This window comes from Ostrea edulis, chromosome 8, assembly GCF_947568905.1.
Source record: "Ostrea edulis chromosome 8, xbOstEdul1.1, whole genome shotgun sequence".
NCBI classification, from domain to species: Eukaryota; Metazoa; Mollusca; class Bivalvia; order Ostreida; family Ostreidae; genus Ostrea; species Ostrea edulis.
The window spans coordinates 2,675,700-2,690,392 of record NC_079171.1 but is presented as its reverse complement, the minus strand read 5'-3'; the positions used below and the strand labels follow the sequence as shown (position 1 = coordinate 2,690,392).

Here is a 14,693-nt window from a genome sequence, read left to right as displayed (position 1 = left end):
TGTCCAGTTTTCTTCTGGTACATTTAGTCCCTCTGTTACGAATTTGAAAGGCGAAGATAACGAACAGTGATTAATTTCATAACTCCTATAAGCAATACAAAATAGATAGTTGGGCAAACATGGACCCCTGGACACACCAGAGGTGGGATGGATCAGACAAACATGGACCCCTGGACACACCAGAGGTGGGATCAGACAAACATGGACCCCTGGACACACCAGAGGTGGGATCAGATAAACATGGACCCCTGGACACACCAGAGGTGGGATCAGGTACCGTAGTCAGAATCAATGTGTTAACAATTATTGGGTCAAATGCTGTCTGACTTGTTTCATACCCAATGTTAGGTTGTTCTTGGCACACTGATTTTGACTGCGGATAACTCCGTTTACCTGATCAAGATATAGGACTCAGGGTGGATGTGGCCGGTCGACAGGGGATGCTTATTCCTCCTAGGAACCTGATCCCACGTCTGGTGTGTGCAGGGGTTCGTGTTTGCCAAACTATGCATTTTGTATTGATGTCAGGAGTTATGAAATTGATCACTGTTCGTTATCTTTACCTTTCTTTTAAAATTTTCTCAAGAACCACAAAAGTTTAAGAAAATCTAAATGCATAGTGATGTAGAACAGGAAGGTATCTACCACAAATGTACATTTCATGACCCCCGGGGTAGGGATTTTGACCCCAGGGTGAGGCCAAACTTACTATATGGTGTTTATGTGTAAACCACTTAAATAACATATCCCTTAGTAATATTGATACTAAATTGTAACTAAATAAATATTTAGAAAGAGCAATCATTGCTTGGTTTCTACTAATACGAACACCTCTAAATTATACCCCTACCCTTGATTTTATTGACATGGTTCATCTTTTCCAAGAAGTTTTTTGGGGAAATGGAGATGACTATGGTAATGATATAGTATATGAGTTAATAATATCAAAACATATTCAACAACTATCTATCATAAAAAATGAGACCCTTGTTTACAGTATGTCAAAATATCTGCAATTTGAATAAAAATTGTTATCAGAGTTCAGAACATGACCTTATCTTGAAATTTAACATCATGTCAATTTCTTATCTAGTTCATCAGATTCGCCGCTTCTCTTTGTAATAAATCTAAAATATAATATCATTAAAAATGATCTCCACCAGTGTGTTTAAAAATATCCGCGTACATCAAGCGCACAGAATTCTTTGATACACATGGCTTACGAATGATAGAAGTGCAAACATTTACGATGCCCAACGTTATATGTACGATGCTTCAAAATAATTGTCTTGAAGGTTTTCCTTATAATGCAGACAAAATCGAAGTCGATGAGACTTTTGAAGAGCTACAGTGTAATATTAAGTTCATGTGCTGAACAAATGATATAACTAATGATTTTAGATCTTTATTTTTAACCGCTCTCTTTTTGAAATCATACTTAGTTCAATTAAGAAAATCCACATTTCCTGTTATTCGCTCGCCACATCATTTTTATTTCCTAAATGAAAAATAACACTTATAGAAAAGTTTGCCCTCTCGTTTCTCTTTTTTCTTAGCAAATGCAAAGAAGTATTTTCCAAATTGGAATGGCCTAAGAAGAAATATATTGTTTACTTCAGAACAAATTACCCTAGTGTTGACTTGGATATTAGTGGAAACACAATAATTTTTATTTTTGGCCTTAGCATTCAAGAAATGTACAAGTCAAAAACAGGTTAATTGCTATCAGTGTGTGAAATATGTAGATCACTTGAATGTGTGAAATAAATGTATATTGAGAATAGGTTGATATTTACATGTCAGTTTAATTATTGTAGATTGTGTTCCTAAAGACCCAGACCCTCCACATCATGGACACACTAGGACTCAGCACTCAGCTAAAAGTACGACAATGTTCTCAATGTCAGGGGAACACTGAGTTTTACTGTAACACATGTAAACGTGACCTGTGTTTACAGTGTAAAAAGAAACATGTTACAGAAAACAGCACCAGATATCACAATGTAGTGTTCTATGTAACTCGTTATACTGAGAAGAGTTTTACCACACAGTGTAAACTACGACAATGTTCTCAATGTCAGGGGGACACTGAGTTTTACTGTAACACATGTAAACGTGATCTGTGTTTACAGTGTAAAGAGAAACATGTTATTGATCTACATACCAAACACCATGGTGTTGTGATTTACCGTGAGAACTTTAAATGTGTCCCTTTACGAGAGACCTGCGTCCGACATCCAAACAGAAAATACAGAATGTTTTGTGATCACTGTTACTATTCCGTATGTAAGCGCTGTACAGGTCATAGCACACACGCGCTGGTGGACCTTAGAACAGCCTATCAAACAAAGCGACAACAACACCGAGAAATCATAGACAACATCAGAAGTGAGATTCTCTATAACTGTCGTGTTTTCCTGGCAGGAATCCAAACTGATATCCAAACTTGTCCCCCACAAATCTGTCACCGTCAATCACAGATGTCAACAAAAGCCAAGAGACTGAAAAGTCTTATCGACACTGCGGTATGTGATGTTAAAATAAGATACAGAGGTTTATTGATTGATAGAATACAACAACAGAAGAGAAAAATGAACAGACACCTCACCCACATACAGAACTATGAAAACAGAAATGAACAATCAGCAAACAGAGCGGTACAATTCCTCTTGTTTATAAAGACCAGTCGTGTCCCCCAGATAAAGGACACCCCTAATCTTCCACAACACCTGCTGTTGTCCCTGACTGAGGGATTCAACATAGATGATGTCAGTCAGTTATTGAGGGGAATCCCAGAAATCCAAATGACAACAGGAAAACGACAAGTAGGAATAGACGAGTGTGTGAAACTGATGTCCACACCTGTATTACACACGTCTGTCTGTGTGACAGGTAGTAGTTGTGTGTTACACATATCTCGCGTGATCTCAGACAAGGTCTGGGTCTCTGATTATAACACTCTCATCTTAACCGACACAACAGGAAACACTATACACCGTGTGACAGATATACCAACATCGTATAGAGTAGGACTACACACAGTGAACTGTTCTGGTGAACTGATTTATATAGACAGGAAACATAACGTCAAGAAACTCTCTGTAAACAATAAAATATTTACCGCACTGTTAGAAAGACCATCACCATGGTATCCACGGTGTGTGTACTGCTCCCCGTCCACTGGAGATCTGATGGTCGGGATGTGTAACTATAAAACAAAGACAGGCAAGGTAACCCGGTACAACAGTGGTGGTCAACACATCCTGACCATTCAACACAACAACAACAGTCACACACTGTATAGTGGCCCTTATTATATCACAGAGAATAAGAACGGTGATATTATTGTGTCTGACTGGATTAATTATCTTCGTGGTGCTGTAGTGGTAACAGAGGGCGGGGGGAGACATCGATTCTCCTACACAGGACATCCATCAGGGTCATCGCTAGCACCACGAGGAATTTGTACAGATGCACTGTCACACATCCTGGTGTGTGATGATAACACCCGCTCAGTACAAATGATTGACAAGGACGGCCACTTCCTGTCTCTGCTATTGACACAACTCAGTTTAAACAGACCATTTAGCCTGAATTATGATGATCAAACTCACCTTCTCTGGGTCGGACCATTCAACACCAACACAGTGTCTGTATATAGATATCTACTGAGGAGGTACTCTCTGACTGGTAAGTACCAGTAGTACTGTAGTTTATTGCACTGTGTCAGATATATACAGAGGAGGTACTACAGTAGTTTTCTAGACATGATGACGAACTTGAAATTGACACTGATTACGATCTGTCCACTTTGGAAACTTTGGCAAAACTAATCTCATCTGGACATCACCAATTCATTATCAACAAAGTGATTGTTATAACAACATGTCGCTACTCGTAATTGCATGTACAACTACATGATCAAGATACTCCTAATTACAATTGCAAAGCAAGAGGCAAAAATAACGATGTCGCCTTTTTCAAACATTGACCGTTTGTTTAATTGAGAGCTGGTTTATACAATTGATAATTTTATTTTATTGAAAACCGCCGCAGATTTGAGAGTTTAATTGCGTTAAATTGATAACTTGATTTGGGGTTTCAGTTCCCATTTCAACTGTTTGAAAAAGAATATTTCTATGTAAATGACATTCAGCTCATAAAATGATAAACATGACGATATATTAATAATGGCGGAAATGCGGCAGTCTATAGATCTGTTACAGAAGAAGATGGATGTAGCAATTCGCCGAGCGTCAGCTTGCGAATCGATGCTGGGGACTGTTCTTCGAAACACGAACGTCATTGTCGACATTGCCAGGAATATCAAAAACAAAAACAAAAAAAAAACCAGCACGTTGCCAGCAGCGATCACAATATCGTGTGTGATGTATTTGCAGATGTTCCAGATGAGTTCAGATAACAGCATCGCGACTCAGAGAAATACAACGGGATTCAAAAAATGCCGGCAACTTTGTTGTAAACCTTGCACGAAAACTCTTGATTGAACTATTCGGGGAGGGAAATATACGCTGGACATACAACTGGTATGGCGGAGGGAAACATAACAAGCAGGAACTGGACCAAATAAGGAAGACTGCACTCAAAACTACGTTTGCTATTTTTATCCGGAGTTCAAACCTGAGGACGTTTGAAGAGAGAGGATTGTGACGAGGGTCAACGAGTCACTCCGAAGAAATGACAAAGGAAGCAGGAAGGAGAGTGCAAATACAAGTCTGTTGGATTTATCCATCCCGAGAGCCGAACCAGCTTGTCCTGACGACGTGTACGATTTCACAGACTAAGACATCATGCTGTAAAGTTTGAATATCGTTGACCACAGGTGCATGTATGTAAATACACACCTTTTGTAGAACAGTAGAGAAAAATGCACATACATGTATACTCAGCTTTATTATTATTATTAAATTATGGAAAATGAAAATAATGTATACAATGTATTGTTATTATTACTACAATGGGCTAAGTAATATTTATCTTCTAGAATCCGAGTAATATTCACATTATCTAATAGATGGGTGGTCCTTCTGTCACGAATTTTAAAGGAATTCAATTATATACATGTATTTGTACACATGTTTTAAGAAAACATGTATAACACACATATAAAGGTAGGAAAAGGATTAAAGATTTGTATTAGCAAAAATTCTTTATAAAATGAGAGAGAGAGAGAGAGAGAGAGAGAGAGAGAGAGAGAGAGAGAGAGAGAGAGAGAGCTTTTTAACATTACTGACTGGGGGAAAGCGGTCACAGGTATGTGTATATTTGTTACATAACAATTCCTGTATGCTTCAACGCCCACCATCAATCGGCGCACGCGTTACCCGTAAAACAGCAAAACTTAATTATCCCTGGCAGTATCTATCACATATTGGTGGCTGTATAAAAGCAAATGTTAAAACAGGAAAAGGATTAGAGATCTGATTAGCAAACTCTTTATAAAATGAGAGAGAGAGAGAGAGAGAGAGAGAGAGAGAGAGAGAGAGAGAGAGAGAGTATTTAACATTATTGACTTTATCAAATCAAGTCTGTGTATTTGAAAACTCGGGTGCGCGCCTTAATAGGAAGCATTACGCAACCATAAAGGAACAAGGGTGATCTTCACATTGACTTGAAATACATTGATAACCAAAATCTGCGTTTGTCAACGGAAAGAATGAATTATACAACTAAAATGTATTAATACAAATACGAAATCAATGTTTGGACAAGTTCTTTTTAAGTTTTATGAGTTGCACCCACTCTCTGCACAATTTTAAAATATCACTTGTGCTTGTCAATAATCTTAGACAATTGTAAAATGAAGTAATCTCCCCCAACCCGCTCCCTTACCACACTTTACAGCTGTAAAATCCGGAGGTTCGCATGAAGTTGTCCACAACCCCCCTTCAATTCCTGGATCCGGAGAGATATATTATCTTATCTGTGCTGGCCATGTTTCTGGGACAGAATTTACAAAGAGTCGAAGGGACAACTGTGTCAAATGGTCAAACCTGTGTATCACAGTACAACACAACGTTTAAAACTACCAGAGAAACCTGCGTCTTACAAAGCAGGCAACGAAGTACATGTAGATCATGAACGTATCCAAATAGATACGGGTGGATTAAATGAATTTTTCTTTTTAAATCAGGATTTTATTCTTTTCTTATTGGTGAAATCGTTCATTTGATTTCATCCCCCGTAGAACTCATACAATTAATTATTTTATTCAATTTTGAAATTCATGAAATGTATGTACATGTGAAGGAAAGACAGGTGTCCATACACGTGGAACTTGCATGTTTGATCCCTGCAGCATGCTAACTTGAAAACTCGTCACTGTAAATAATGATTGGCATAAATAAAAAGTACAAAATTTCTGATCAATTTCTTATGGAAAAAATGGTTCCAGAAATGTTAACTTTTAACTTAAACTGCTGATTCCCGATTTATTAAATTTCAGCACACGCAATTCGTGATCATCGCAGGAAAAAAAGTTTTCTTAAGTTGTCAATTATTCGGTTAACTACCGTACATATATGTTCTAAAAAAATTTGAAAATTAATTTGCAAACATATACGATTTAAATTCTACTATTTAATTCATTCTACATATATTAATAAGAAGTAAGCGTCATCAACTATCAACAGTGTAAATACAGGTACATTTGTAACTCACACCCGCCGCGGTATAAACGTGGTCCCGCGAAGCCCCACTATGAAAGACCACGACGGTGTAATGCGGAAAGGATTAACTTCTCGTCGCGGTGACGCGGGTAAATAGGAGAACCGCGATAGCTGTACTGACTGGTAAGTACTAGTAGTACTGTAGTTTATTGTACTATGTCAGATATATAAAGATGAGGTACTCTCTTTCTGTAGCTTATTGTACTGTATCAGACACATATAAAGGCGGTACTATATGACAGGTAAGTATTATGTAAAACTTATACGGTATAAATTTTGATGCACCAGATGCGCATTTCGACAAATATTGTCTCTTCAGCTCAACCAAAATGTTTAAAATCCGAAATAACAATAAAGTTTTAGATTTATTATAGGGAAAAACAGTGTGCCAAAAAAGTGTATGAGATATATATACAAAGGAGATATTGTCTGACTGGTAATTACTAGTAGTACTGTAGTTTATTGTACTATATCAGATCTATACAGAGGAGGAACTCACTAACTGATAAGTACTAGTAGTACTGTAGTTTATTGTACTATACCAGATCTATACAGACGAGGTACTCTCTGACTGGTAGGTACAAGTAGTACTGTAGTTTATTGTACTATATCAGATCTATACAGAGGGGGTACTCTCTGACTGGTAAGTACTAGTAGTACTGTAGTTTATTGTACTATATCAGATATATACAGAGGAGGTACTCTCTGACTGGTAAGTACTAGTAGTACTGTAGTTTATTGTACTATATCAGATCTATACAGAGGAGGTACTCTATGACTGGTAAGTACTAATAGTACTGTAGTTTATTGTACTATATCAGATCTATACAGAGGATGTACTCTATGACTGGTAAGTACAAGTAGTACTGTAGTTATTTTACTATATCAGATCTATACAGAGGAGGAACTCTCTGACTGGTAAGTACTAGTAGTACTGTAGTTTTTTGTACTATATCAGATCTATACAGAGGAGGTACTCTCTGACTGGTAAGTACTAATAGTACTGTAGTTTATTGTACTATACCAGATCTATACAGACGAGGTACTCTCTGACTGGTAGGTACAAGTAGTACTGTAGTTTATTGTACTATATCAGATCTATACAGAGGGGGTACTCTCTGACTGGTAGGTACTAGTAGTACTGTAGTTTATTGTACTATATCAGATATATACAGAGGAGGTACTCTCTGACTGGTAAGTACTAGTAGTACTGTAGTTTATTGTACTATATCAGATCTATACAGAGGAGGTACTCTATGACTGGTAAGTACTAATAGTACTGTAGTTTATTGTACTATATCAGATCTATACAGAGGATGTACTCTATGACTGGTAAGTACAAGTAGTACTGTAGTTATTTTACTATATCAGATCTATACAGAGGAGGAACTCTCTGACTGGTAAGTACTAGTAGTACTGTAGTTTTTTGTACTATATCAGATCTATACAGAGGAGGTACTCTCTGACTGGTAAGTACTAATAGTACTGTAGTTTATTGTACTATATCAGATCTATACAGAGGATGTACTCTCTGACTGGTAAGTAATAGTAGTACTGTAGTTTATTGTACTATATCAGATCTATACAGAGGAGGTACTCTCTGACTGGTAAGTACTAGTAGCACTGTAGTTTATTGTACTATATCAGATCTATACAGAGGAGGTACTCTCTGACTGGTAAGTACTAATAGTACTGTAGTTTATTGTACTATATCAGATCTATACAGAGGGGGTACTCTCTGACTGGTAAGTACAAGTAGTACTGTAGTTTATTGTACTATATCAGATATCTACAGACGAGGTGCTCTCTGACTGGTAAGTACAAGTAGTACTGCAGTTTATTGTACTATATCAGATCTATACAGAGGGGGTACTCTCTGACTGGTAAGTACAAGTAGTACTGTAGTTTATTGTACTATATCAGATATCTACAGAGGAGGTGCTCTCTGACTGGTAAGTACAAGTAGTACTGTAGTTTATTGTACTATATCAGATCTATACAGAGGGGGTACTCTCTGACTGGTAAGTACAAGTAGTACTGTAGTTTATTGTACTATATCAGATATATACAGAGGAGGTACTCTCTGACTGGTAAGTACTAGTAGCACTGTAGTTTATTGTACTATATTGGATGTATACATAGGGGGTACTCTCTGACTGGTAAGTACTAGTAGTACTGTAGTTTATTGTACTATATCAGATCTATACAAGGGAAGTACACTCTAATCCTAACTCTGACCCTCCATTTAGTACTTTAGTAGGGGCAGAGGGGAACAATCGAGTGGTTCAGGGCATAAAACATCAGTGTGCGAGCTTTGCTTCTTGATAGCCCCCCCCCCCCCCCCCCCCCCCGCCCCTTTATGATGTGTGATATTCTTTTGGCTCTTTTATATTTTTTGTTTTGTTTTTGATGTTTTCTGCCACACTCACCAATTTTTCAGATATATGGTGGCGCCCAGTTTTTTATTGGTGGAAGAGAGAACCCAGATACAATGTACCTGGGAAGAGACCACTGACTTTCCGAAAGTAAAGTGAGAAACTATTAAAACAGAACTGAAAAACTGGACAGTTATCATTCGACCACCTAAATAAAAATATGTTTTCTTCATTTTGAAATACTTTTTGGGTGGATGTGTTTTCTTTATACGACGGATATTAAACGTATCTAAGCTGTTAGATACTTCATTCTCGTTATTAAGCGTATTTAAGCTGTTAGATACTTCGTTTTCCTTATTAAACGTATTTAAGCTGTTAGATACTTCGTTCTCGTTATTAAGCGTATTTAAGGTGCTAGATACTCCGTTCTCGTTATTAAGCGTATATAAGCTGTTAGATACTTCATTCTCGTTATTAAGCATATTTAAGCTGTTAGATACTTCATTCTCGTTATTAAGCATATTTAAGCTGTTAGATACTTCATTCTCGTTATTAAGCGTATTTAAGCTGTTAGATACTTCGTTTTCGTTATTAAACGTATTTAAGCTGTTAGAGACTTCTTTCTCGTTATTAAGCGTATTTAAGCGGTTAGATACTTCATTCTCGTTATTAAGCATATATAAGCTGCTAGATACTCCGTTCTCGTTATTAAGCATATATAATATGTTAGATACTTCACTCTCGTTATCAAGCGTATTTAAGCTATTAGATACTCCGTTCTCTTTATCAAGCGTATATAAGCTGTTCGATACTTTGTTCTCGTTATTAAGCGCATTTAAGCTGTTAGATAATCCGTTCTCGTTATTAAGCGTATATAAGCTGTTCGATACTTCGTTCTCCATATTAAGCGTATTTAAGCTGTTAGATACTTTGCTCTCGTCATTAAGCGTATTTAAGCTGTTAGATACTTCGTTCTCGTTATTAAGTGTATTTAAGCTGCTAGATACTTCATTCTCGATATTAAGTGATTTTAAGCTGATAGATACTCCGTTCTCTTTATCAAGCATATATAAGCTGTTAGATACTCCGTTCTCTTTATCAAGCGTATATAAACTGTTAGATACTTTGTTCTCGTTATTAAGCGTATTTAAGCTGTTAGATACTTCGTTCTCGTTATTAAGCGTATTTAAGCTATTAGGTACTTCATTCTCGTTATTAAGCGTATATAAGCTGTTAGATACTTCATTCTCGTTATTAAGCGTATTTAAGCTGTTAGATACTTCGTTCTCGTTATTAAGAGTATTTAAGCTGTTAGATACTTAATTCTCGTTATTAAGCGTATATAAGCTATTAGATACTCCGTTCTCGTTATTAAGCGTATATAAGCTGTTAGATACTTCGTTCTCTTTATTAAGCGTATTTAAGCTGTTAGATACTTCGTTCTCGTTATTAAGCGTATTTAAGCTATTAGATACTTCATTCTCGTTATTAAGCGTATTTAAGCTGTTAGATACTTCGTTCTCGTTATTAAGCGTATTTAAGCTGTTAGATACTTCGTTCTCGTTATTAAGCGTATATAAGCTGTTAGATACTCCGTTCTCGTTATTAAGCGTATTTAAGCTGTTAGATACTTAATTCTCGTTATTAAGCGTATATAAGCTATTAGATACTCCGTTCTCGTTATTAAGCGTATTTAAGCTGTTAGATACTTCGTTCTCTTTATTAAACGTATTTAAGCTGATAGATACTTCGTTCTCGTTCTCGTTAGATATTGATCGAGAACATGCAAGATTCTCAACATTGAAATTTCCGTACGGAAGATCAACACTGAAAAACGTCAAAAGTTTAATTGAAATTGTGCAATGTTTGAGGAATTTCTCTGCCCTGTTTTGAAATATTGCAAATGTTTAATTGACACTGGAATCATGGTTAATTGGTATGGATTAAGTTATATTTTACCCGTATATATTTAAATTTCATTTTTTTACGGTAAACTAGTCTTGTCGCATGATCTCTGCGTAACTGAGGTGTCTCCCTTGTTTATCTGATTTGCATATCGCTAATTATAGACAACAGGACAACTGTTGACGTAACAGAAGAAATTTAACAATCTTTCAGATAATATTAAGATGATATTTCCATCGATGAATGCTTCGTGTTCATTTTTTAAAATAGAATTTCAAGCATTTTGACGTGCCAAATGGTCAGGGAATTAATAAAACGAATTGATGATAAAACTGACATCTTTCTTGTGATAGCAGCGAAGAAATGGTCTACCACGAAATGACATGGGTTCAAATTGTTTTTTCTCAAACTGTTCATAAGTACCCCTCATACTTCTTGGGATGAACAAGAGATAGCACCAAACCGCGCATGTTTGTTTGAATATCTAGCTAGCTAGGTTCACTTCAGTGCACCCTTAGGGTCATAGGGGTTAAGCAAAATTTAAGAAACTGCCATATATTGACCCATATGGAAAATCCCTCTCAACAACTGCACATTTGCAAGGTAAACTAAATGCATAATCGTGTAGAGCAGGGTGGCCTCTAGTAAAATTGTAAATTGTGTTATCCCTGGAGTAGGGGTTCGGACTCCATGATAGTGCTAAGCTTGATGTATATAACGTATATGTGTAAAACATCTAGAAAACAAATTTACTGCTAATGATATTAAACTGAAACAAAACAGATTGGTAGTCCTTATATATTGTCTTTTTGAACAAAATTGTTTCGAAACCAACTCCTGGGTTTTTACTCTAGGACAGGCAAACATTAGTCTTATTGTGATAATCTTACATATTATAATATGTAAAGCATTTTATCAGCATAGATACTTTGGGGGATCTTTCAAGTTTTAAGACCACATCTTTGATATTGTCGCTGAATATTTTAATTTAGCTTGTATTTTTTGTAGATTGCATAGCCCTTATGCCTAGTGCTACTTTTAAGTAATACTAAGGTGACTGATAAAGCATCTTGTCTTTGGAAATATTGTTTATCATTATTTTTATGCCCCCGGGATCAATGATTTTGGGGCTTATAGTTTTTTGCATGTCCGTCTGTCTGTATGCCTGCCAGTCTGAAATATAACTTTAAATTTGGTCATACATTTTTCACCAGTAGAAGTAGACATTTCATATTTAGTATATTGGTTTATTCCTTGTGGAAAGACCTTTCCATTGGTACCAAAGAATTTTACCTGGTGACCGTTACATTGACCTTTGACCTGCATTCAGAAAACAAATTTGATTTAAGTCATATCTACCGAATCCTTAAATGTGCTGCTTTCATATTTAGCACGTGTATTTCCTGTGAGAAGACCTTTTTATTAGTTTCAGATTTTTCGACCTTGTGACCTTAAAACTTACCATTGACCTAGTTTTTAGAAATTAGAAAAAAACCTTTAATTTTGGTCATATTCTTATAAACTGCAAAAGAGCTCCAATTTAATATTGTATTCCTTGCAGCCAACATTTACATTGGTTCCAAAATATTTGACCTGCTGACTTTTACAATAACATTTGACCTACATTTAGAAAATGTTAATGTAAGCAATAACTATCAAATCGTTGGAGGCACTGATTTAATGTTTAGCATGTGTATTTCTTGCACGGAAATATCTTTTCATTGGAACCAAACATGCTGACTTTGTGACCTTGAAATTAACCTTGACATAAAATGTGAACTGTATGAAAGTTACCTCACATTCCCAGTATTGCTATAAAAGTTTCAGCTACAATGTCTTACAGTTCCAGTTTGTTGTAATCTGAGGACATCAGTGTTTCACAAACACATCTTGTTCATTCAATTTTAAGTCTCACTAAATTGTCACTATTTGTACCAGATGCAATACGACACAACCCTCAGCATAAAACATATTGTTACCTAATTAATTAACACAGTCTTATTTAAAGGAATCGTGTGTAAGATGCAAGGCGAAGATAACGAACAGTGATCAATCTCATAACTCCTACAAGCAACACAAAATAGATAGTTGGGCAAACACGGACCCCTGGACACACCAGATTTATTACTTTTATCTAACTGTTTATTTGACCGCATTTAGGGGCACTTCCTTACTTTGATCATGTGAGTTTCTGTCATTATGATGCTGACAGATGTAATGAGTTTCTGTAATAGAGCTAAGTAAATGAAATCTAGTGCATTATGTAAGAGTAGTGTTTAATTTGTTTTGTGCTTAATTGTTGGAGTGAGGTACAGGATTGACGTTTTTAAGTCATATCCTGAAGACCGGTGACTCACGTTTAAATGTTGAGTGTTTGAAGGAGCAATTAAATTTCCCTGTAGACATGCCATGAGTGGGGCTCGCAACCTTCTGGTCATAAACGCTCTACTACTGAGAGATTGTGACTGTCTATCCACGGATATAAGAAGCGGGAGTGAATATTGTGTACTTAGAAAAATAAGACTCAATAATAAACTTGGCATGCTGATTAAACACTTTTATAACACTAGTATTTAGCAATAGGTGGGAAACAGAAAATATGAGACAAACAATATGGTCCATGGATCTCTGACCTTACAAATCGCACAATGTATGTCATTTACAACGAATGCCACAACATATAGAACTCAGTCTGGTAGACTAGGCCCACTTGTAGAGAATCTAAATAATGTACAACTGATTCAAACTTCAACATACACTAGACAAAATGTTTGCATTGTTTAGAATCTACGATTGATTGACCCCTTTTCCTGTTTTATTAAACCTTAAGATAATCCAGTCACAGATGAGCGGATCATGGAAGCGTCAGGTTATGACGGGATTCAGAATTAGGATCAGAGCTGGAAATGAGTGAAGAGTCCGAGTCTGAAGAAAACAGCGAGGATCTGAAGTCTGATGATAGCAGCAAGGAATCTGATCCTGATGACGAGGACACTGCTGAATCAGGGACCAGTGAAGAAAATGGTGTAGAGCAAAACGGTCATGATAAGAATTTAGAGGAGACCAACGAGGATAAAGATGAATAAGAAATGTCCGGGTAATGATAGTGAGATAATAAAGATCTGTCCGAAGGAACGGACTAGGTTAAATAAGTGTCATTTCTGGCCCTGAAATTCTAGCATAATTTGCTTTCTATGAGATACAGTCATTTCCAATTTGAAATAATCAAAAACTAAAATTAAGTGTTTTCTCTTTTAGAATTTTGTATAATGAAGTTCGTGACCTTTCTTCAATGTGTTTTAGAATTTTGTATAATGAAGTTCGTGACCTTTGTTCAATGTGTTTTAGATTTTTGTAGAATGAAGTTCGTGACTTTTCTTCAATGTGTTTTAGAATTTTGTATAATGAAGTGCGTGACTTTTCTTCAATGTGTCCTATAAGAAATACAAAATAGATAGTTGGGCAAACACGGAACCCTGGACACACCAGAGGTGGAATCAGGTGCCTAGGAAAAGTAAGCATCCCCGGTGGACCGGTCACACCCGCCGTGAGCCCTATATCCTGACCAGGTAAACGGAATTATCCGCAGTCAAAATCAGTGTGCCAAGAACGGCTGAACAATCGGTATAAAACACGTCAGACAGCATTTGACCCGATGATAGGGTGTATTGACAAACTAGATCGTATTTTCCACCATAGAATTAGCGAAATGCTGACTTCATTC

At 36.5% G+C, this 14,693-nt stretch overlaps 1 protein-coding gene across 2 annotated transcripts; it reads left to right on the top strand.

Annotated features, from left to right (window-relative positions):
* Positions 1–387: 387 nt before the first annotated feature.
* Positions 388–14,352, top strand: LOC125667643 (uncharacterized). 2 transcript variants are annotated; one of them, XM_056147847.1, is made up of 3 exons: positions 388–3,690; positions 9,130–9,219; positions 13,800–14,352. In XM_056147847.1, the coding sequence occupies exons 1-2, from the start codon at positions 1,851–1,853 to the stop codon at positions 9,216–9,218; spliced, it is 1,929 nt and encodes a 642-aa protein (XP_056003822.1). In that variant the 5' UTR covers positions 388–1,850; the 3' UTR covers position 9,219; positions 13,800–14,352. The 2 variants fall into 2 exon arrangements, with proteins under 2 accessions (XP_056003822.1, XP_056003823.1); XM_056147848.1 differs by lacking the exon at positions 9,130–9,219 and having other exon boundaries at positions 392–3,690.
* The last annotated feature ends 341 nt before the right edge of the window (positions 14,353–14,693 follow it).

Bases quoted from the DNA above. Each gene is read 5' to 3' on its own strand.
- LOC125667643 (XM_056147847.1), top strand. From the start codon at position 1,851: ATGGACACACTAGGACTCAGCACTCAGCTAAAAGTACGACAATGTTCT. The intron at 3,691-9,129 runs GTAAGTACCAGT...CCAATTTTTCAG, and splicing joins GAGGAGGTACTCTCTGACTG to ATATATGGTGGCGCCCAGTT.